The sequence below is a fragment of the Haemaphysalis longicornis genome, unplaced genomic scaffold, assembly GCF_048455015.1.
Source record: "Haemaphysalis longicornis isolate Haplotype H1 unplaced genomic scaffold, Haemaphysalis longicornis Haplotype H1 scaffold_2, whole genome shotgun sequence".
In the NCBI taxonomy this organism is placed as follows: Eukaryota; Metazoa; Arthropoda; class Arachnida; order Ixodida; family Ixodidae; genus Haemaphysalis; species Haemaphysalis longicornis.
Genome location: NW_027526295.1, coordinates 11,126,222 through 11,150,019, shown reverse-complemented (window position 1 = coordinate 11,150,019; position 23,798 = coordinate 11,126,222). Strand labels below are relative to the sequence as shown.

General features: G+C 53.1%; 1 protein-coding gene and 1 pseudogene across 5 annotated transcripts in view; both read left to right on the top strand.

The window, feature by feature from the left end:
- The first annotated feature begins 2,205 nt into the window (after positions 1-2,205).
- Positions 2,206-23,798, top strand: part of LOC144168744 (cullin-2-like) — a 39,834-nt gene continuing 18,241 nt past the window's right edge. For 2 of the 5 annotated variants that reach the window (XM_077697699.1, XM_077697696.1), the window contains exons 1-8: positions 2,206-2,390; positions 7,709-7,841; positions 8,528-8,630; positions 8,698-8,789; positions 9,250-9,712; positions 12,217-12,543; positions 18,713-18,769; positions 20,240-20,302. In XM_077697699.1, coding sequence (XP_077553825.1) covers positions 7,723-7,841; positions 8,528-8,630; positions 8,698-8,789; positions 9,250-9,712; positions 12,217-12,543; positions 18,713-18,769; positions 20,240-20,302 — 1,224 coding nt within the window. In that variant the 5' untranslated portion in view covers positions 2,206-2,390; positions 7,709-7,722. Of the gene's footprint in view, positions 2,391-6,068; positions 6,155-7,679; positions 7,842-8,527; positions 8,631-8,697; positions 8,790-9,249; positions 9,713-12,216; positions 12,544-18,712; positions 18,770-20,239; positions 20,303-23,798 lie in introns of all 5 variants that reach the window. The other 3 variants (XM_077697700.1, XM_077697697.1, XM_077697698.1) reach the window with 3 other exon arrangements.
- LOC144170875 (uncharacterized) lies at positions 13,325-18,006 on the top strand (annotated as a pseudogene).

Genomic DNA, 23,798 nt, shown 5'->3' with positions numbered 1-23,798 from the left:
ATCGCTCTCGGGGATTGGGGTTGGGGAAGTTGGGGGGAAGGGGTGGTGGGGGGTTCTTGAGGTGAGTGCACTCGGCTATGACGTGTGCCAGGGTGCCTTCCTTGCTCTTGCAGAACGGGCACTTGATATCGTGTTCCTCCGGGTACATTTTGTATAAGAGGACGGGATGCGCCAGCGACCCCGCCTGTAGTCTGCGTACGATCGTCTGTTGGTTCCTGTTGAGGTGCCGGTGAGGTCCGGGGAACCTACACCTGCCTTCCCTGTATAGCTCGGTAATGTCTCTGTAGCTCGTGACGGGGCGTGGTAGTACCGGCTCGTCCTCGGCCCGGTTGGTCAGTTCGCGGGCGTAGTGGTCGGCGAGTTCGTTGCCTTCCACCTGCGAGTGAGCCGGCACCCACACGAGCTCTATGGCTCGTCCCGGTGGCCTGCGTCTGGACAGAAGCGCTAGTGCGGCAGGAGAGACCCTTCCCTTGCGATAGCTTGCGTAGGCCATTTTGGAATCCGTGACCACTGACATCGCTCCCGGCTGTGCGAGGGCGAGGGCCACGGCCAGTTCTTCGGCTTCGGACGGGTTCGTCGTTCTGATTGACGCGCTGGTGACCAGTCTGTCGATGGTGGTGACGACCGCCGTCGCTCTGGTTCCATGTTTGGGTAGCGAGGCGTCCGCGTATAAAATCTCCGGGTCCTCTTCCAGCTGCCGGGCCAGTGTTCTGGCCCTCGCGGAGCGTCTCTCGTCGTTTCTCCCCGGCTGCATGTTCCTGGGGAGCGGTTTAGTCTTTATTGCATCCCTCCATTCCTGGGGTAGCGTTTCCGTCGTCGGTTGCGGTTGGATATTCCATCCCACCTTGCGCATAACGGCCCGGCCGTGCTCGGTTCGGCTGAGCCGTCTTCTTTGGTTGGAAAGGTGGGCTTCCACCAGTTCTTCCACCGTGTTATGCTTGCCCATGCCCAGCAACTTCTGCGTAGACGAGTGGACGGGCAAGCCCATGGCGAGCTTTACCGCTTTCCTGATCGTCGTGTTCAGCGTTTCTCGGTCCGCCTTTGTTAGCTGGAGGTACGGGGCGGAATACGTGATGTGCGACACGACGAACGCCTGGACCAGGCGCAGGGCGTCGTCTTCTTTTATGCCTCGGTTCTTGTTGGTGACCCTGCGGATCATGCTTAAGATTTGTTCGGACGTTGTCTTGATCTTGTTGACAGCTGCGTACGCCTTTCCGTCGTCCCTAAGCAGGAGTCCTAGGATCCGGATCTGCTGCGTGGGCTTGAAAGGGGGGTCTAGTAGCAGGCGGAGCGAAAAGACGCTGCCTCGCGGGGAATAGCAGAACGCTCTTGAGGCGAAACGAGATGCTTTGCAAGAGAGAGTAGTAGTACCCGTCTGTAGTATCCGGGAACGCCGCAGCCAATAGAGCTTATTCACACCTACAGGGAGTGAAGGAACGCTACTTGGCGCCGAAAAGGCACTTTTGAAAGTGCAACGAGGATGATGAAGGCCAGACCGGGCCAGCCATCAGTATGCTCGCAACGCTCGACAGTGGCCATTTTAAGTTTTGTTTTTTTTACTTTCTTTTTTTTTTTACTGTCTCACTTGCCTGCAATACCAATGGCGCACATAACTTGCGTAGGCAGCCGATTTTCCCACCGCGTCAAGCTGGCACATGCGCGGAGAAAACGACACTCCCTGGGCACGTAACACGAACGCACACTTGAGACGACGCAAACCTTCGCGGGACAACAAACATCGGTACCGTTCGCCGCCGTCACAAATTCCCCCGCCTAACTGACACAGATCTCTGAGCAGTGGCAGTCTGCTAGAATGTATCAAGTAGCGTTGCAATAGTCACAAAGGCGACGATACAATGAACTAATACACGTTGAGGGCCAACTACTAATAATTCTTATTTTCCTCTCTGTAGCACCTGTAGCAGCACAAACACGAGGCCTCCCACATTTCCACACAAACGGCTGGCTGAACAGTGAACTGGCTGGACCGCTGGATGCGCTGGACGTGTATTCCTCCTCTCCCGTTCAGTTGCGTGCGAACTAGAAATAAAAATTGTTGGCACGCGGCGTGCGAACTAAAAATAAAAATTGTTCCCACGCGGCGTGCGAACTAAAAATAAAAATTGTTCCCACGGGGCGTGCGAATAGGGACACCCAAGTTGCCGCGGTTGCCGACACCAGCGACACCTGCAAAAGGTTCCTTTTTCGTTCCCTCAGTCAGTCCTGTGTAGCCCGTTGCTGTATGGACTGTATGACCAGTGGTATCGTTCTGCCGTTCCAAAATGAAGGGAGCGACTGGTGTTCCGACTTTGCAGAGACATATATTTTAAGAAGTGCCGTCTACGGATCGCGTTCTTCGTGAGGCCCTGGCGTTTGGTGCTCTCCGACAGGTGAGTCGCCTCGTCCCTTCGCGTCGCCGTCGCTCTTCTCCCGGAGAGGGCAGAGTGCAGGCACAGAACGAGCACGGACCCTCGACGGGCCCCTCGACGGGCTGCTGCTCGTCAGCGGCGTGCTCCTTCTGTGCGGGCCGGCCGAGCAGAGCTTCGCTGTTCACTGGCCGCTAACTGCGCACACCTCTCGCTTCGCCTGTTCGGCCACGGGGGATGCAGTGTGACTGTGCAGTGCGCTGATGCACTGCATCTTTCCGAGAGACTCGCATGACTCGGTCAAGTTGGAAATTTCCAGCGGTCCGTAGCGAGTGCAGGCTGGCGTCGAGTAAACGCGCAGCGCGGTGTCTGGGAGTAATCGCGGCTCACTGCCAGTCCATGCAGAGAGCCAGCCGACCTCGAGTGGCCGGTGTTTGGCCGCACGGGGCAGTGACCACGCGAAATGGTGCGGCGTTGAACACCACGGAGGCCTGTGTAGGCGCCGTGCGGCGAACGACTTGGTGCGATCGTGACGACGGCCCGGATTCGAAGGACCGACCTTTTAAAGACACGGGGATCGAATGCAGACCGCAAGTTTCCTGACCCCCTCCTTTGGAACACGTGACAGCCGAGCTGAATCGAGCGCTCGGTGGCCTCTGCACAGGCGCTGGGATTGGGCAAACGGGAAGGGGGGCCCGAACACCCATCCTGGACTAGGGGCTTTCCTCAATCGTACGGGAGGATACGGCAAAGCACTCGCACTTCCATTCTTCCCCAAGAATGGGAAATGCTGTCTTTCAGATGAATCCCATGGGATTTTGGAAAAGCTGTGCAACTCGTTTCCATGCAGGCTGACACCCTGCATGCATACACCCTAGAGGGGGACAGAGGCGTCATCTTCGAGTCGTGAGCTCGAGCGTGTCTACAGAAGACAGGGTGCTGAGCAGTGGACAATGCATGACTCATGCGCCTCTGTGGTTGTATTGCAAGATCCTTGCAGGGGCACGAGTGCACGCACCTTTGTGTCCAGGATAGCTGGGCTCGCGCTGGGAGAAGCAAGGTCTGCTGCAGCCATTTGCTTTTATTGGCAACTGGTAAACCATCAAAGGCTAGGACGGTCCCATTTTGAAAACTTGCTGCCGCCAGAAGAGTGTGTGTTTGTTTAGTGAAAGCGTCTCGTGCGACTTCTGCTGAATGCACTGCTTTCCTTGGAAGGTGCACACGGATGTAATTGCTAATTTCATCCCGTACTGTGCTGCACATGAGCGGCATGAAATGAGAGTCAGTAAAACCCAGAACCGAACAAGCACGGTGATTTGATTTGATGCTGCTTTCCTCATTTTTCATTGGCAGCCTGGCCACAGCCATCTGTCGCTATCACCACCGTCAACAGGTACTTCCCACCTAACTCATTTGGCATCTGCTGGAAACTTGGATTAGTTGCAAAAATGTCCGGTCTGGTGGCTTCGAAAACTGAAAATCTGCGACACTTGCTTGTGTTTGGAATTGCTCGGAAATTTCCAATCAGGGAAAAATAGCCATTTAAACTGGGGCTTGCGTCATAACCCAGGGTCTTGTCATCCTCAGGTGTCCTGTTTGGGGGGGTGCACGTAAGACAGTGATGTGCGGTATGCTGTTCATTTTCTTCTGGGAAGGGAAGGGAACCGTGCAAAATGGATGATACACAAGGTGAAGAACCAAAGACAGCTTCTAGTGCTGGCCTGCAGTGGCTGCTTATTTTTCAGCGTGTGACATGTATACAGTCGAGCCCACATATAATGGCCTCATTTAAAACAAACTTTCGTTTATCACGAACAAAACTCGCGTGACCGTCAAAATATACGTTATTTCAGTGGCATAAAATCCCACGTACAACGAACATCTTTGAGCTCTGCCGATCAGTTACAGCGAACGGCCGGCACCGCTGCGGGGGGTTGAAATGACGGCCTCTGCCCAGCTCTGCCGGCGCAGGTCGCTTTACCAAACCTCCTCGCAGGCGGGATTTTCCCGACTTCTGCCCAGGCAGTGGCTGGCTCCATCGCTTCAAGGTGTGGCACAGCATTGTCTTTAAGTTGATTGTCCGCGAGGCGGCGTCCGGAAGTGACCAAGATGTTGCAGCGTTGCTTGAAGAAAATGGAGAAGTTATTTCAATCTATGCGGAGCGCGGCGTCTATAACGCGGATGCAACTGCGTTATTTTACCAGAAGTTTCTGGATAAAACACACGCTATGAAACGCGACACATGCACTGGTGGGAAGCATAGCAAAGTGCGCTTCACAGCTCTTCTGTGCACTAACATGAATGGCAGCGACCGCTGCGTGCCCTTCGTCATCGGAACATCGAAAAAGCCGCATTGCTTTAGGAGCTACGTGCCCGTGTGCTCTACAGGCACAACGGTAAGGCTTGGATGATGCGCGATTTATTTGCAGATTGGCTCAGCGAGTTCGATCGTGACATGCAGAGCCAAGGCAGGCGCGTGCTGCTCGGGATGGATAACAGCTCTGCGCACCACGCGCAAACTTCCTTGACCGCAGTGACCCTGCTTTTCCTGCCACCCAGTACCACTTCGAAAGTGGAGCCGCTTGATTTGGGAAGAATACGGGCCTTTAAGGCATCGTATAGGTGGCGCGTTGTGGAGCGCTTGGTCGTAGCTGTTGACTGCCCGGCAGCCAACTTGCCGCTTCGAGGTTCGCTTTATTCGCCTGTAGAGGCAGTGAAGGCTGCCTGGTCGGAGGCGTGCGCAATCGCTTCCGCAAGGCCAGCTTCGTCCACACACGACCTGGAGCCGGGCCTGGTGCTTGCGATTGGTGGCAGCGAGCCGTCGACTCCGACATGGGGGCCAGCACCTCGGCGGGGGCGATTTCGTTTGTGTCGATGAAGATGCCGACACTGCGGAACCGTGCACGGATGAGGGCATCGTTAAGGAAATGCAGGGCAAGAGCGATGTGGAGGAATCAGACGCGAACGACGACGAAGCTTCTGAGCCTGCGCCTATGACCTTAAGCAACTTGTTTAGGCCAAGGGCCTCGGCGAAGATCACGCAGCTGCTCTAAATAAACTGGAGATCGCCCTAATCAAGTCGCACTGCACAAACAAACAGCCATCACGAACTTTGTTTGTGGAAAAATAAATTGTGTTTTGAAAATTTTTTTTTACTGTGGTCTATTTACTCTGAACTTCGGGATATAACAAACGGAGGCCGCATGACGCTCAGGTTCGTTATAAGCGGGCTTGACTGTACGTTGACACTCAAACACACAAAGAAAAATGGGGCTAACGTGCCGGAAAAGTGTTGCTGTGTGCCACAAACGCACGCAGAAGTGACTGTGGACTAGAAAGTGCATCTCTTTCTGGGAGGACATGCTAACACAATCTTCCTTTCGGTGCTCTATTTCCATGGCCTCAATGAAAAAAGCCCAGAAAGTAGACATTCTGCTAAGGGTCATTGATTCTGAAAGTTGCGCGAAACCTAAAGCAGTAACCACATGGAGCGACTTTTGCAAGTGAAGCAACAAACAATGGGATGGGGATGCGCAATCACTCGCTGAGGCAACCACATGGGAGTGATTGCGCGAGCGTCGGTGAAGCACGATCCCAATATTGCTGCACTGCGCCCAGTACGAACATCGAAGTACGCACGGCCACAAGGTTTCTTTGTGTGTGCGCGTTTGTCATGAAAACAGGAAACTGCACGTATTTCAGCAAGAAGAGGATTGTACTTTTCTAGGATGCACTGTGCCGCCCCTACCCCTCGTTCTCTCCCTAAGCCGGAAGGTGACTTCCGAGAGGTGAGCCATTTTTTTCTGGCGACCCAGAACCGAGCGATGCTTGAGCAATTTTGTCTGCGGCGGAAAAGAAGTTTGTCGCTAGTTGCATCGCTCCCCAAATCGCTTGCAAAATCGCTCCATGTGGTTAGCGCTTTATAAAAGTACATGAGCTGCTCCTGGCGATTTTTGACGACTACAATAACGGAAGCTACTAGGCATGGGCATTTCATTTGACACAAAGGTCTTGTACTGGTCACTGCCGCATTGTGTTGAAAGTTGCATTGACAAGTAGAGTTCTGTTGCATTTCAAAATGGGACTGATTTGTCAGTACAAGGTTCTTTTACAGCTTTTAATGGTGTACCTGAACTCCACACTCGCAACTTGGGATAAGCTTTACATTCAGACCAGTGGAATTTGCATGGGATCTTGTAAAGCATCAATTTTGGATGATGTTTTCCCAGCATACCTTGACCACCTACATGACCTATTGCAAGTCTCATAAGTAGCCAAAATCTTTTGTTACATTGATGATTTCTTTGCAATTTCTGACACCAGTAAAGTGAGTCTCGACACTTTACGCTGTATAAGCACACAAAAACACCCCTTAGTTAGAAGTGTGGAGATTTCTTTTTGTATAAAAAGAAACCGACTGAAGCGGACGCATTGCTTGAGACAAACATTTTGTCCCTAGCAGACTGAGCACCACTACGGACTAAGCTTGATTTCACAGAAACATGGAGCAGCTGCATGGATCCATGGGGCTGTATTTTCCCACGTCATCTGTTGTGGGGTCGCTTTTCCCTGCTCTTAAGTTTGGTCCACTTGTTCTTCTGAAAGCCTCGCATCCTCTGTGCCTGCGCTGTGCCGAGACATTGCTGGCCCGCCATTTCTTCTGGCCAGCTTGTAAGCGTGCGGCCGCTTTGTCCGCTTGCTACTTGGCACTGCTCTCTACTGGCGCTGCGCAGCTCTGCTGAGGGCCCACACAGTGAGTGCACTGCGTGCACGTTAGTTTCTGGAACGGCCCTTAATGGCTCAAGGGTGAAAGAAAGGGGGCATTTTGTGGACAAGTTCGGGTAGCACGAGCTGTTCAGAGACCACTGTAGTGGACTGGAGAGCGGGCCACTGGCACACACACTGTGTGCGTTACACCAACCCAGTGGCACTGCGTGGTCACATGCGCAGTGCAGGGGCAAATTTTGCAGGAACAATGCGTGGCCACTTTCTTCTACCCATGTTTTGCGCGTAGGCTGGGGATGCAACAGGGGAAGGGGAGGTCCTGTATTCCAAAAGAGGGCTGCTGTCCTATGGAAACCTGGCCATCCCTGCTGTTGCATATTGGTACTGGGTGAGAGACCTAAGAGCAAGAACGTGCAATTCAGTAAAATTGACAGTTGGGCTAGTTGGTGCTGATGCGTCGTAAGTAGCGCTTGAAACGGGACGACAGTGTGTGTCATCCCGTTTCAAGCGCTACTTATGATGCAAGAGCATGTAAATATTCCTTGGCTTCAAAGACCATTGACAGTGGTGACATTTCCCGCATGCTAGTGACGAAGCGCAGTGCTTGCTGCTGGCAGGTGGCTCGAGCAGCATGTCCCTGAAGCCCAAGCGCATCGACTTCGAGGGCACCTGGGAGCAGCTGCGGGACACCGTGGCGGGCGTCATCACCCTGGCCAAGGTGCCCCGGCCCATCTGGAACGACCGCTTCTCATATCCTGCCCCCCACTCTTCGCCGCTTTTGTGTTGGGGAATTTGCGCTGTGATGGCTGCTCTTGCAGCTGCATCCAATGTCCGATCACGCAATTTAACTCTGGTCGGAAGTGATCTGTAGTGGTCGTGAGTAACGTAGCACTCGGTGCAGGTACCAAGTCGCCTTAGCTGTCAAATGGGGATCTGCCATTCCCATGTGTGCTGTTGTGACCGCTTCCCGGGACGGTACTGATTCTGCAAGAGTTTGCGTGTTTAAAAGAAAGTTGCTTTACATTGCCTTAACAATGCTGTGAACTGTTTCTAAAAATAAGCAGGGGCTCTGCATTTTTGTACACTTGAGCATTTCTTTTTGCTTGAGCATTTTGCTTGAGCATTTCTTGTTGCATTGCTCTCTTGTAGGGAATTATGTTGTTACCCAGGCACTCGTGTGCTCTTAGAATGCGCAATGCACAAGCGTGTGCAACTTGACTGTTTGCGATCAGTTTGAAAAACAGGATACAAGGCACGGTTGCATGGGGCCTTTTGTAGACATGCGCCGTCGTCTGGTTGACAGAATGGTTGTTAGAATTTTAAAAGTTTTTATAGATGGACGCAACACTCCAAGAAAGAGCGACTCTAAAATTTAGTTAACAATAGTGGGGGATGCATGAGGAGCTCTGTGTCCTGCTCCTTGACGGGTGCCGCACGGACGTCTATGCGCTGTGCGTGGCCTTCCCGGAGCCCCTGGGGGACCGGCTCTACCTGGAGACCAAGAAGTTCCTCAACGCGCACGTCCAGCACCTGTACGAGGTGAGGCTCCTCCTCCGTCCCCCTGTGCCACCCAGTGCTTGAAGGGAGTCCTCCCCCGTGTGTGCAGTTGGTGGTGTCGGGCGATGACCTGCTGGGGGGCTACTACCAGCACTGGCTCCAGTACAGCCAGGGCATCGACTACCTCAACAAGCTCTACATGTGAGTGCTGGGGCTTACCTGTGGCTTGCCACGCCAGATCATTCGAACCCTCGCCGCAATCACGGGGAGAAGAGGGAATCGTGCTCTTTTGGTAGAGACAGCCCGCTTTCTCGTGCATGGTGCAAGCTCAGTTGAATGCAGCCAGCAGCGTGTTCTGGAGACGGCGGTTACCTTTGAGGGATGATCAAACGGTAGGCTGGATTTGTGCATGTTTTGTTAACCCTTTGAGGGTCGAATTTTCTTGCCAGGGTCGATTTTTTTATTGCTGATTTAAATTCTTCGGACGAATTCATTTCGAGAAAAACATTATCCTAATTTTTTTAGGGTAACCATAAAGTGACAAAAAAATCGTTTGCGTGCTTTATTCATGAGTAACGCAAGAGAAATTGTAAACAAAAACGAGAGAGTAACAAGCAGGCACCTTTTGAGTGAATTGAAATCGGGTCTCTTGACAACGCAGGTACCTGAACACGCAGCACATCAAGAAGCACAAGCTGAGCGAGGCGGACCTGAGCTACGGCTCGGCGGAGCCCTCGGAGCAGCTGCTGGAGGTGGGCGAGCTGGGCCTGGAGCTGTGGCGGCGCAACATGGTGCAGCCGCTGCGGCCGACGCTGGTGTCGCTGCTGCTGCAGGCGCTGGCGCGGGACCGCCAGGAGGGCCAGTGCCCGCACCAGCGCACGGTGCAGGGCGCCATCCTGTCGCTGGTGCAGGTGGACGCGTACCGGCGCAAGGCGCCCCTGGCCCTGTACCAGGAGCTCTTCGAGGGGCCCTTCCTGGCCGAGACGGGCCGCGCCCTGCAGCGCGAGGCCCACCGGCTGCTCGAGCGCTGCGACTGCTCCGCCTACATGGAGCGCGTCCTCCACTGCCTCGCCCAGGAGAGCCTGCGCGCCCACCGCTTCCTCCACCCCAGCTCCTACCCCAAGGTGAGGCCAATCAACCAAGCAGCACAACAACAGCTCAAAAGTTGGCACCGTGAAAAATGCCAAAAGTGCGATTACAAGCCACAGCAGGCGCGAGCGGAAAAGGAAATCGGGACTGCGGCCAAACTTGTGTATCAGTTAGCTGAAGAATACAAAACAAGAACACTGACTGACCAGCTGTGGAGGCGAACAATAAGTTCCATCTCCACTATGACACCCGGACTGGGGAGAAAAGGGGCCTTGGTCGGGGGAGCAGGGTGGCCTCCTTTCGCACTCCTCCGAATTTTTTCGGCCGAAAGGGGCGAGTGCAGCAGGCCCGTTTGGAAGGAATGTGTAAAATTTTTAAGTAGTGATGCCGCATCCCAGCAAGCGCATTTGGGGAGCTCATACCACTTCGACTGTAACAGAGAGTGCCGTGGTGATTTGGAGTAACAGCTGTTTTGCTGTGCATGACTGTCAAAAAATCCGATTAAACTTGTCTGTAAAGACAGAACATACGCTACAGGCAAAAGCGTAAAGTAGTGCTGTGAACGCAAATGAAATGACCTTAACAGTGCTGCAACTGAAGAACCTCATGTAATGCCCTTCATGATTGGAATAGGGCAGTTGGGTTGTCTAGGTATGCGTCCCAATTTCTGATCATGAAAAACTGTGTCATGCTAGGGAGAGAGAAGAAAACTATATGTGTGGTTGTTGCAAAGCTCATTTTTCGTCGCAGCATGATAAAAAAAACGATCACGGAACTCTGTTCTCAAACTCCTGCATGCGCAGTTTCACGTTTGAAAAGAAGCTTTTGCTGCTTGCACAACAACGTTGAGCATGGTTTGTTCTCTAGGGGCGTTGCTGGCATGCAAGGGCGACTTCCCTTTTGCGATACGGGGGCGTGCACGGCACTCTGTGTAACACTGCTGCTGTTCGCTTGACTGGAAAGCCACTCGTTGTGCACATTCAAGCCCCATATTCAGCAATTTTGGCTGGACAGTGTTGTTTGTTTCTTGGGCATGGCAGGAATTGATGGATTGAAATGTCATTGAGGGCACATTTTTACATCACCGGCTCGATACAGGTGTGCACATTCCCATGCAGCTGGATAGTGTTCTTTTCGTTCAAAATAGGTGGGCCGTTGATATTTGCAGTACCAAATAAATGAACACGTTGAGAACAATATTTTGACCCCCGAAATGGGAAAGAAGCTTGCACTTACCGTATTTATTCGAAAATAGGTCGAGCACGAATATAGGTCGACCCCCTAAAAATTGAAGTCGCCGAAAAAAAAAAAAATATATTCGATTATAGGTCGACCCATACTTTTAAGAAAAAAACTTGAGGAAACTTTTTAAAACTCCCATTTATTTACAACGCGGTCACCTCACTGGTTGGAGCCACACAATGCGTCGTCGTCGGAACTTGCGCCGCATGCGCCGCAGTTCATTACCCACCCCCGCCCCCGACTGGCTTTGAAGGCTGAACGGCCAATCCCGCCTCGCAGCGCTAACTGTTGAGCTTTGGTCTGAATATATTCGCAGGACACTCGGTGTCCTTTCGCACGCTTGTCTTCCACGTGCAGCCGGAGTTTTTTCTCGAGAGCATCGTGCCTCCCACCACGAAACGCACGACGCAGTCCCCTACAAGCAAAAAGTTCGTCCCGCTGTTTCCGCCATCCCCTGATCAGCTTTTCATTAACGACTAACTCTCGCTGAGCGGCGCAGTTGTTCAAGTTCTCAGCAAACAGGATCACCCGCCGCTTAAAGTCCGACGTGACATCGCGAAATGCGCACGAGAAAAACGTTGTGTGCGGAAATCACAACGAAGCAAACACAAAGAAAGCGCATGAAACGGAGAACGGGAGATAGTAGAGACAGCGAGCGAAGCAGGCAACGCCGTTCCGTTCACGAGGTGGCTACGCTAGGTGACGAAAGTCACCTAGCCAAGCCAAAGACACCAAGCCAAGCCAATCTGGCTCTCTAGCCAGTACGTAAGCTCGCTCGTGTCCGGTTCGGCCGCAGTAATGCGCGATAGCCGGCAGTGACTGTGGGTGGTTTTCTTACGCTGATTGTTTTGTTATTTTTTACTTTATTTTCTTGCCTGTCTTTGTTCTAGATGCTCCGCGCTGCCGCCTCAAATTGAGGAGCGCCGGGCGCGACGGAGAAGCGGATCGCTCGTTGCGCCCGCCATTTTTGATCACGACTATAGGTCGAGGTTCTTCGGTCACGATTATAGGTCGACCCTCAATTTTTAAGCACATTTTCGGAAAAAAAAGGTCGACCTATATTCGAATAAATACGGTAGGCCTTGTGGTGGCCTTCTCAGTCCGACAGCAAGGGAAGGTCCCAATAGATGGCACTTGGGTGTTTATCGGGGGAGGAGGGGGAGCGGGGCAGTGGAGAGGAGCAGGTGTGTGCCCCGTCCCCTCCGTGCATGCCAGCAAATAACGAGAGCCACTCGCTGTGTGCGGGTGTGAGCACCACGGTGGGCCAGTTGCAAGTGCCAGTGGGGGATGCCCGCAGGTGACGCGCGAGTGCGAGCAGCAGATGGTGGGCGCCCACCTGGGGTTCCTGCAGCAGGAGTGCGGGCCCATGATGGAGGCGGAGCGCCGCACGGACCTGGCGCGCATGTACACGCTGCTGCGGCCCCTGGGGCCCCGGGCCCTCGAGGGGCTCGTCTCGCAGCTGCAGAGGCACGTGGAGGGCGTGGGCCTCAGCCGCCTCCAGCAGCAGCCCTCGGCCGACCAGCCCTCCTCCTCCGCCTCCCCCCCGCCCCCGGAGGGGGGCCCCTGTCCCGTCTCGCCCCAGCACTTTGTGGAGGCCGTGCTGCAGGTGCACGCCACCTACCAGGTGGGTCTGTCAGGGCCTGCGGGGGGTCTTTGTGCAGCCACATGCAAATGTCCCATGTTTGCAAATACAGTCACACCTCAATGTAACGAAACCCCCAATGTAACGAACCATGTCATTTTTTAGAACTTCAGGTGTATGCACGCCATGTATTTTCATGTGCAGCAAAGCATTTATGGGTCTTTATGAGTCTTGTGCGCACGTTTTTTTCACACCCGCATCCGCGATTCCGCACATTTGGCGGCTTTTGCATTGGTCAGAAAGTGACTCGCACCGCGCGCGGCAGTGGGAGAAGCCTGATGGAAGAAGCCTGCGCCAATGGGGATGCGCGCACCCTATGGCAGGAGCTTCGAAGTGCTCAGGGATGCCGGCTGGCCCTGCCAGAGGCAATTGGGCTTACCACCGCGGATGGGTGCTTGCCTAAGCGGCGCGGATGCTGTTGTACAGTGCAGATTTCGCCTGCATTATCAGCTTCTTGCCCGCATGAACAACTTCGTTTGCCACTCGTGTAGCGTTTCGGCAAGCAGTTAGAAGCGGTCACTGGAGCTACCGCATAGTGCGGGTGAACTCCTCCGCCGCTGCGTCAGCATGTTTGTGGTTCACGAGACGCGTTTTTGTGTTCAGAAAACACTCCATGTGATTTCATGCTTATGCCTTCGGAAAGGATTAAGCTCCGACAGAAACAGAAACAGTACACCAGCTGTGTATGTGCGCCACATTTTCACGCGGCGTTCGCATGCGGGCACATGTCCTGAGATCCAACCTGTGCACACTTGCACATGCTCAAAATCAAGCCGGGAGGAAGTGGACATGGCTGGCCAAGTGCGAGCACCTTGGCTGCTTGTAGTGTTGTTCGTTTACACCAGATGGCCTTCCGAATCATGGGACACACAATTGATGGCGCCACTGCGCTCGTGTGTATATAAACGATACTGGCTGATTAAACGGGGCTATTCTCATGGATCGTACAGATGTGCAGTGTGTTTACTTTTACGTGTCGCCGTGCCGGCTACACGACATTCTGGCGACGAGGATGTCTTCCACGGCCATTTTGCCACCGCCTCCTTTTCTTGCCACCCCCGGCACGCCCGAGGTGCCATGAGCCCGATGGCTACGCCTCTTCGAGAGGTTTCTGCTGGCGTCCGGAGCGACCGCGCTGCCCGTGCCCCGTCGCCGAGCCCTCCTGCTGTACTGTCTTGGTACGGGAGGACAGCGCATTTTCGACGCACTTCCGCCTAGTACGACGCAAACCAAGACAGAGCTCACGAGTGCTGCACCCGGTGTCACGCCCACGCCAGATGCCACCGCTGGAATCATCGAAACCACTGCAGCTACTGGAGCGCAAGACGGGACCACTGGAGCCCCGCACCCACCCGACAAGTACGACGTAGCCGTTGAGATGCTTTCGAAGCATTTCGCCGCCCCTTGCAACGTCCGCCGTCAACGCCATCGATTCCGGGAGAGTTGTCAACTGCAGGGTGAGCCCATCACTGATTTCGCCGTAGCGCTTCGGGAGTTAGCAGCTCTTTGCAATTTCTCCACCCAAGCGGACGAAAACCTGTGTGAACAGTTTGTAGCAGGCGTCACGTGCCCGCGGCTACGAGAGCGATTGCTGCTGGAAGGTGATAACCTTACGTTCGATCATGCTGTCGAGGTAGTGTGGCTTCGTGAGCAAACCCAGCGTGAATCCGAAGCCTTTGCCAATCCTGTTCAGCGAATTCAGCAGCAGTTGCAAGACGGCTCAGCCAGGCAGGACCGACGAGATGACCCCTCCCGGCACGTCACCGAGAAGGGTATTCTGCAGAGGTCCATGAAATCGTTCTGGAAGAGGGTGCTGCCAGTGTCATTAGCATCTTGGCGGTCCGTACTGATAAGAGTACAGGTGTCTACGTGGATGTCAAGGTCGCGCCAGTTACCACGACGACCATGACACAGGCTCGGCCGTGTCTATTATGGGTGAGCACCAGTTCAAAGGCTTGTTCGCAAACGCAATACAACTGACAAGTTCCCATCTTACATTGCTGGATTTTTCGCGCAGGATCGGGTCATTTCACGCCATAGTCACGTACAAGGGGAAAGAAGCCATTGTAACTTTTCATGTTACGCCATGTGACCTGGATGCTGTTCAAGCCCTTGGCCTTGGCATCATGGGAGAGGAATTGTGCTGCCTGAAAATGTCCACGCAGGAATGCCGAGAGCTTCCAGCTACGAGTTCAGGCCTTCCCCAAAGCACCACGCATACAAAAACCCTTGGCCCTCCCGAGTTTGGTATGCCGCCAACACTGCTGACCAAGCTTGGCCGCTTGTTTTTGCTTGGCCTGAGACTTGTAAGAGGTGTGCAACACAAAGTTAAGATGAAAACCTCCATCGCACCAGTCGCACAGAAGCTGAGGCCCCTACCATTTTCAGTCCGCCAGCCTGCCTCTGACGAGATTGAGAAGCTACTTGCTGCTGATGTCATTGAGGGAGTCAGTGCTTCCGAGTGGGTACCTATCTCCTATTGTAGCAGCCCGCAAAGCAGATCGTAGCATTCGACTGTGTGTCGATCTCCGGGAACCCAACCAAGCTATAGTAGCAGACAGCTAGCTTCCCTTTGCCTTCATGCCCTCAACGGAGCACGCTGCTTTTCCAAGGTGGACCTGGCATGAGCCTACTGCCAGCTTGTGCTCCACCCAGGCAGCAGAGGCCTAGCTTCATTTATAACGCACGATGGCCTCTTGAGATTCAAGAGGGTCTGCTTCGGGTTGGCATCGGCACCAGCTGCGTTCCAGCAGATCATGACGAAAATTCTTGGAGGTTGCACAGGGGTCTTGTGCTACTTGGATGACATGATCATTTTTGGCAAGACGGAGAGCGAACACAGGCAAAACCTGGAGCAAGTGCTGGAACGAATAGCAGGAGCTGGGCTCAAGCTCAACGAAAAAGTTTACACCATCTTCCCGCGAGGGGAACCATGGGGTAGATGCAACACATCGGGGGTTGCCGTTGCGTTTTCGTTATGTTAGCGATGTCAGCGTGCTGTTGTTGTGTATCCTATTTACGCAGCATGTTCACCCCCGATGCGTCACATCTACCCCATGGTTCCCCTCGCAGGAAGATGGTGTAAATTTTTAACCGAGTGCAAGCTGCGCGCTAACGCACAGCTGGCACGGCGACGGGTGAGAGCGGCAGAGCGCGCAGCTGCCGCGGCGAGGAGAATGGGGGAGTGATGCGGACTACGCCGCGACAACGCGGGACAAGGCGAGTTAGAGGTGCGTTGCATCTAAAAATGCGTCTTGAACACGTCGGAGTTGTCGTTCTTAGGACATCGCGTCAGCGCAGAGGATATAGCGCCGCTCCAGGCCAGGGTTGATGCAATCATTAATGCTCCTGCGCCTAAAGATGCAGCCACGCTACGCTACTTTTTGGGGCTAGTTGAATACTGTCTAAATTCGTGCCGTGACTGGCAGAGGAAGTAAAGCCAATGCTCTGTCTACTTCGCAAAGATGTGCACTTCGACTGGGATGACGCCGGGAAAGAGAGCTTCGCAGGAGTAAAAAGGCTTCTAGCATCCCACAGGGTCCTCCGAATGTTTGACCCGATGCTACCTGCCATTGTCGCAACAGATGCCTCTGCGTACAGTCTCGGTGCCGTACTGCAGCAAGTGGAGATGGAGAGGTCCCATGTGCGGACTGTGGCATACTCGGCCGGAGAGCGTGAGGCCCTTGCCTGTCTCTGGGCCTGCGAGAAGTGGCACGTTTACCTCTGGGGCCGATCATTTACGCTACTGACGGATCACCAGGCTTTGGTGGCATTGCTCTCGTCCCGTAGCACAGGACAGCGGCCACTTCGTATCGCAAGGTGGACCGCACGACTGCTGCGCTACAACTTCAAAATACAGTACCGCAGCGGAGCTCACAACCAGGTAGCAGATGCCTTGTCCAGACTGCCCGTGCCAGACACAGAAGGTGGCTTCCGGGTTGGTGAAGAGGTTGTGTCCTTGGTTACATTGTCTGTACATTGGGGCAATCTTCAGGTCGTTACCACTGAGGATGACATACTACGGCAGGTCATGCACTTTGTCCAGTCATCATGGCCAACAAGGAAAAGACTTGCCGCAGAACTGACGCCGTACTACAAAATACGGGACGAGCTCTCAGTAGTAGATGGGTTGGTTCTGCACACAGAACGCGTTGTAGTGCCTGCCAAGCTAAGGGATACATTCATCCAGTTAGCTCATGAGTCGCACCCGGGAATTGTGAAGACTAAGCAGTGCATCAGGGAAAAGTACTGGTGGCCTTGCCTCGACAAGCATGTGGAGGCCGCCGTCCGGAGCTGCAGTGTCTGCCAAGCCTCGGACAAGAGTGTCAAGAACTGGCAAGCACCACTCCAGCCTGTCCCGCTTCCTGACAGGCCCTGGGAAAAAATATCAATAGACATAATGGGCCCCTTTGAGCGTGCACCGGCTGACTGTTGATTTGTCATCGTGGTAGTGGACTACTACTCCAGATGGTCAGAGATTGCGTTCTGCAGTGACATCACTTCTTGCGCGATGATCAACTTCCTGCTTGCTGTCTTTGCGCGAGAGGGTTACCCTACTGAACTGGTCTCGGATCATGGCCGACAGTTTACGTCGAGTGAATTCGAGTGCTTCCTTGCGGACAGGGGCATCAAGCATTTCTTCTCGGCAGTTTACCACCCTCAAGCCAATGGCTTAGTGGAAAGATTCAACAGGGTCTTGAAATCGTATATACAACTAGCTCTCCTAGAGCAGCGACCAATCAAGACCACTGTTATAGAGTACCTGGGCATTTACCGAGCCACACCCCACAGCGCCACTGGCATCTCCCCAGCAGTGTTGCTTCATGGCCGCCACATGAGGACATCATTAGATGTGGTTGGCCAGCCATCAGCGGATTTCGGCACCCATCCCGCCCGTGAACTGCGTAGACTTCGGCGTCGTGTCTGCGAATACCAACAGAGAAATAAGGTGTACGCAGTAAAGCGAAGAGCAGCCAGGGAGCCCAGATTTAAAGTGGGGGCCTACGTGCGGGTGCAACACCCGGTACCTGCAATTAAAGGCCCCCCTAGTTTTGGTGCTGGACTCAAAATACTGAAGCGGGTAGGGCGAGGGTCATTCCACCTGGAGGACGGCTGTACCTGGAATGCCTCCCAAAGAAACAGGGGCAAGAGAACATGAAGACAGACGGGTCGGCAAGAAACACCACAGCACGGACACCGTCCTCGAACGCAAAGAGCAACACGTCCCCCAATACAGGAACCTGCATAGTCTCCAAAGCCGGGGGGGTCAGCACTGCCTCCTCCTCCCACGCCAAGCCCACCACAGCGTCCACGACCTCGGGACTGGGTGCTGACGTTGTCGACGAACCAGAGGTCTTCCATGAGCCAGAGGAGCAGCCTGTGCCCGTCCGTCGCTCTGCATGGGAGCGAAGACCACCAGAGAGGCTCAGGGACTATGTGCGGTGACTTGTTTGCAGTGGAGACTTTAGTGACTGTTTCTGTTGTATGCACGTAACCTGTGTTCTATTGTCAAGGGAGGGGGTAGATGTAGTGCTGTGCGTTTACACCAGATGGCCTTCTGAGGCAATCGACTCACAATGGATGGCGCCACTGCGCTCGTGTGTATATGGCCGATACTTGCTGATTGAAGGGGGTTGTCGTCACGGATCGTACAGGGGTGCAGTGTGTTTACTTTTACGTGCCGGCTACACGACACTGCTGTTTCAGTGTGTCAGCTATGGAGCTGTCCTGTTCGCGGAAGGCAGGCAGCCTTCTCTGGCGCCCCAAGCTTGGTGCCACCCTGTTGCCAATGAATTATCGGTGTCGACAGTGGCAGCAGCGTCTGGGAACCCATTTGAGGTCGCGCTAAGGAATCCGGCCAGGGGACATTGCCCAGTTCATCAGATGATTAGTCAGAAGACCCTCGCTGGGGCCTCGATAGAATGGCTGTGCATTGGACGGGTTGCAGTAAAAATAAATGGCCGACTGCGCACTCGTGCCCTTTTCTTTTTTGCAGCTGTGAGAACTAATTTGCCCCCGGGTTATTCAAAGGCCAGTATTTGCTCTGGGTGTTTGCACGTGCGCTGCTTGCTTTGCGCTCGTGTGGCGCTCGTATGGCGCTCCTGTGGCCTCCTTGGGCAGCGCTCCCACTTGGCCACGTTTCTCTGCCCAGGACATGGTCCGGGAGGTCTTCCAGGGCGACCAGCAGTTCGTGGGGGCTCTCGACAAGGTGAGGGCCCAACTTCACTCCTGCTCGGGCAGCTCAGCCTCCCACAGTCCGAGTGCCGTGGATGGCCGGGCTGGCTGGATGCAGCCACATACCGCACTTACCCGATTCTAAGGCGCACCCGATTTTCCAAGCAAAAAAAAAAAAAAAAAAAACTAAAAAAGTTGCACCTCAAATTCTAACGCGCACGGAACTTTGTGACCCAGAAAAACGAATGCCAGAGAAACGGGCGATTTATTTCCCGAAGTGATCTGGCTCATCTCACTCCGCGTCGCTCTCCACTGACTACAACATCTCGTCCTCAGTAACGTCAAGCGCATTCGCGATGCCACACCTCTGATGATCGAACATGGTCGATGGGATCACGCCCATCGCGCGAGCATCTCCAGAGGTGCACACTTCAGCCGACCGCTCATTTTGAGCGCGTGAGAGCCGCTCGTAAGCCACTCATAGAAGCGGCGCATCTTTGTTGCCGCTGCTGCCACTGCTGTTACCAAGCGCGCAAGTGGAACGATTTGACGATTTGTGTGAACGCCAACAGAAAAGCCTAGGTGCGCGCCTAGGCTTCCAGCATCCGAAGAATCATTGCTATAAGCCTTGGCGCCATCTTGAGATGGCAATGGCGATGGGTGGGACGAAATTTCCGCTGTTTCGGCAGTTTCGGTTTCGTATCCGATTCTAGTACGCATGCGATTTTTCGGCCTATTTTTTTGTAAAAAAGTGCGCGTTAGAATCGGGTAAGTACGGTACTCAACTCCAAGTTTTTAAAGAGCCCAAGTTAAGTCAAGCCTTTCGTCTTTTTTTCATCCAAGTTCCCTGCACTGATTTTGGAGATAGCATTGTTTTGTTGCTTTTTCAATGTCCAAATGTATAGCAGAGAAAGGTATAACAAACTGTTCCCAATGTATCCATTAATAGTGGGCTACTGTTTACTGCCACAGGCATTGAAATAAAAAGAATTTTTTTGTTTTGTTTTGTTCACGCTGGATGCAGCTACCCGGGTATTTAATGGGCATCAGGGTTAGGAAAGCTTGTTCTCAAGGCCTTGAAAGTTCTGGAGTATTTACAGTCCCTTGAAAGTGCCTGAACTTGTGGAATTCTCATTGTTAATTATCACAAAAGTAGCATGAGGCCACGTGTGGGCAGGGTGTGTGTCTGTGGTTCGGCTGGCTTTCTTCAGGGGGGCAAACTTTTGTGTTTTGTAGTGCTTATTCCTGTGAGGCTATCAAACAGTTGTGACAAATGGTCAAAGAGGAGACTTGTGGAAACGTGGGCTCTGGCAGTGTTCGGTGAATGCAAGCCTCCGCTGACAGCCTGAAAACCCTCGCATGGAGTCATCTGAGGTGCGTGAATAGCCTGGAATTGTCCTGGCGGGAGGGGATTTTTGTTGCCCTGAAGTGTGCTGCACGGGAGCTGCTTGGGCGAGGCCCGCAGGTGGGCAGCTTGTGAGCAGGAGGCCTGTCCCTGTTGCAGGCGTGTGCCACCATCATCAACAACCGGGGAACCGCCAAGCAGCCCTGCAGGTCTCCCGAGCTGGTAAGGAAGCAGCCGGCCACAAGCAGGCAGCGCAAATGGGGCAGGCTCTGGGAGCAGCTGCGCTCTGCCACGATGGACTGCGGACGCGTTTTTGCTCGGGTGGAAGGGGCGGGACTGTATGCAGTGCTCACTTCCGCCTGGAAGCTTTGTTACCAACGCGAGGGTTTCAGACACGCCTGCCAGGTGACGCATAAGAACAGAGCAAGCTTTAGTGTATGGAGAGACGTGAGCTCCTTTTCCAGTAAATCCAAGTATTCGTCACCTTTTTGGTGGATGGCTAACGTTTGAAATATTCCTTATGGGCATTGATCCTGGTATTGCCTTAAAATGATGACTAAACTGCTGCTTTTTAACCCTTTGAGGGCCGAATTTTTTTGCCGAATGCGACCCCCCCAGGGTCGATTTTTGTTATTGCTGATTTAAATTCTTCGGATGAATCTATTTCGAGAAAAAAATATCGCAATTATTTTAGGGTGACCATAAAGTGACAAAAAATCATTTGTGTTGTTACATATATGTGGTTTATTCATGAGTAACACAAGAAAAATTCTAAATAAAATGAGAGATTAACAAGCCTGTACCTTTTGAGTGAATCGAAATCAGATAGACATCAGTTTTGCAGGCGCAAAAAGCGGGAAGCGCCCGGAGGACGATACCAAAACCAGGCGCTGCGCCCGCGCGCGCGGCCAGATGCTTGAGTAATAGACGGCGCACCGCTCCTAAAAAATACAAAAAAAAAGAGACAAAAGAGCCTCATCAGTTTCGCAGGCGCCCTTGGTCTGGCGCAAGAAGCGAGAGGCGCCTGGTGGGCGATACCCAGTGCGCGCCCTTGTTACCGGATGCGCAAACGACAGCCGGTGCACCGCTGAAGTAAATCATAAAAAAATAAAAAGAAGAGCCATCGGTGCAAGAAAATAATGTGACGTATTTCCGCAGTGTGGTAGCACATGCCAAGCAAGAGAAGTTGGCGAAAAAGGCGTGCTTTTTAAACGTACAAGCGATGACGTTCGTATACGTTATTGACCATTTTGAAGGTGTTTGCAGAGGACGTACATGTATGTCCATGAGCCGGAAAGGGTTAAGCAGGTCACAGCGAGGCCCCAGATGGTAAAGGCTGAATGAAATGTTGTTTCAACTGAAAGATCGCATTTTGTAGCTCTCTCGGCTTTTGTTCAGCGAGGAACGATGTGTTACTTCCTGAGAAATCTGTAAAGAAAGCTCTCTCGTGCATTGAGACACCGCCTCACCAAGTAGGAGTGAGGCACCGGTTCGGTCTAGACTCCGAGCGTGAGCAGCTGGCTCTCAGGCTGGCCACGGCGTCGCCCAGCCATGGCTGTGCCAGGGGAACGTGACAAGCAGTGCTTTTCACCTGGACACCAAGAGCCCGTCATGTCGGCCGCAACTGAAGCAGCAACAGGTGCTGCTGGAAATGTCGTAGGACAGTTGCAAGTTGGGCGAGTTGGTAGGTGTTCATAACTAATCACTGCGCGAAAGACGGGACAGACGACAGAAGAATAACCACAGGACAGGTGCTGACTCTCAACTGAGAGTCAGCGCCTGTCCTTCTTCTTCTGTCTGTCCCGTCTTTCACACTGTGATTAGTTAAAATATCGCGCAAGTGCGGCTGCCCGGCTATGCTTCGCTCAAGCGCGAGCCTTCATCTCGCCTGGTCTGGCAATCACGTCCATCTCATATTCTCTTCTCTCACGTAACGCACCCGTCTCGAGTAGGCTCTAGATTTTCGAGGGAATGTTCGATACAGGCAATAATTCGATATGTCCGTGTTCGGTATATCCGGGTTCAACTGTACTGGTGAAAGAAACAAAAAAAAAAAAATGCACAAAAAAGTACGCACACATGTATATAGGCGATTGTACTGAGCCTAAATATTATTTTAGGAATTCTAAGACATTTCCTAGTTCTTAAGCTATGATTCAATACAGTGTAGACCATTTATAACGTAACCACTTACAGTGCTGGGCCGAATATAATGCGGGTTTTTGTGACTACCGGTTTGCCTTCCATAGAACTCGATGCATAAGCATACCGCCTAAAATGCCCTAAAGGCCAAAGCACTATACTGTTCATAGTGCAGTTTTTCGGCCGGTCTGCTCATCGACCAGCGCAGTGCGGGCATCATTTTAGGGTAGCAAGAGAAACAAGAAAGGATAAAATTGGCCATTTGCCGCAGCGCCCACCCCTTGCTCTCCTCTAACTTCGACAAACACACAAAAAATAGGCACCCTGTGGTTCATGCATATGTGATAAACACAACTGTCCTTGCTTGATGCACCTCGGAAGATAGCGACCCCCTTCCCATCCGCGTGTGGCAAGTTGTTTCTATTAAGCGTGAACCGCATGGCCCGTTTTCGCGAACGATTTGTGCATGTCGGTGTTGCACGCGCGTTTTTTTTCACGCTCATGTCGACGATTCCGCGTTAGCAGTGGCTTCTTCGCGTGGCAGTGGGAGGAGCCTGACGACTTGCACCAATGGGGAGACGCGCACCTATTGGCGGGAGATTCGAAGTGCTCCAAGCAGCCGGATGGCCCCGCCAGAAATGTTCAAGCTTACCACCGCGGTATTTTTTGATGGGCGCTTTCACAAGCAAAGTGGGTGGCAGTTTATGTTTCATTTTTCGCCCAGATTATCAGCCCTTTTCTTGCGTGAGCATCTTCGCTTGCGCCTTGTGCAGCTATTTAGCGAGCGGTTAAAAGCAGTCGCTGGAGCGGCCTGCACCACTTCACAGCCAGTGCTGCACAGTGCCGGTGTCGCCACGCCTGCGGCATGCACTGCACGTTTTCGCAAAAAGAAATCGACCATGCGGTTCATGCTCTAGAACATTGTGCAGATAAGCCACCGCTCTTCCCTCTTCTCCACAAGCAAGCTGTGTGAAGCCGACCAGTACGTTGCACTGATAAGCAAGATGCCTTCGGCATCGGGAACACAAGGTGGGGTAAAAAAAAAAACCCGCTGGCGTTCTTATCACACCGTCTTGTGGCATCTGTTCGTAGACGCTGAAGACGCCGCCATGGTCCTCTGAAACACAAACTCAACGGAGGTTCAAGCCGTGCTGGCCGTTTGTAAGACCGCACTTGCAATAGACCCTGCGGCAGCGACTGATGTGAAAAAAATACTAAATAAAGACACTGTTTTTGAGTGATGATAAGCATAGGGTGACTTGAGAGGTAGGTTGCGATTTGGTTGGGTTTATAGGAGGGATCTTTGTGGCTCCCTTGACATGCTACGTTATACATCAACTCTGTACACCGAGTTCTGGATCTTTGCGGGCCTGTCAATCTAGCGGCCCAACGGCTGTGCCACTCCTCGAAGCCACTTGGGAGTAAGTCGGCGACTCTAAAATAACACGAAAAAAAATTCAGCGCTCCTGGTGAGCTCGCGCGTCGCTCCGCAGCAGTAATCTGACACAAATGCTAGGCTATCTTGAAGGTGATAATGCGATATGGCGCGCTGTGTTTGGCTAAATATTCTCACCGC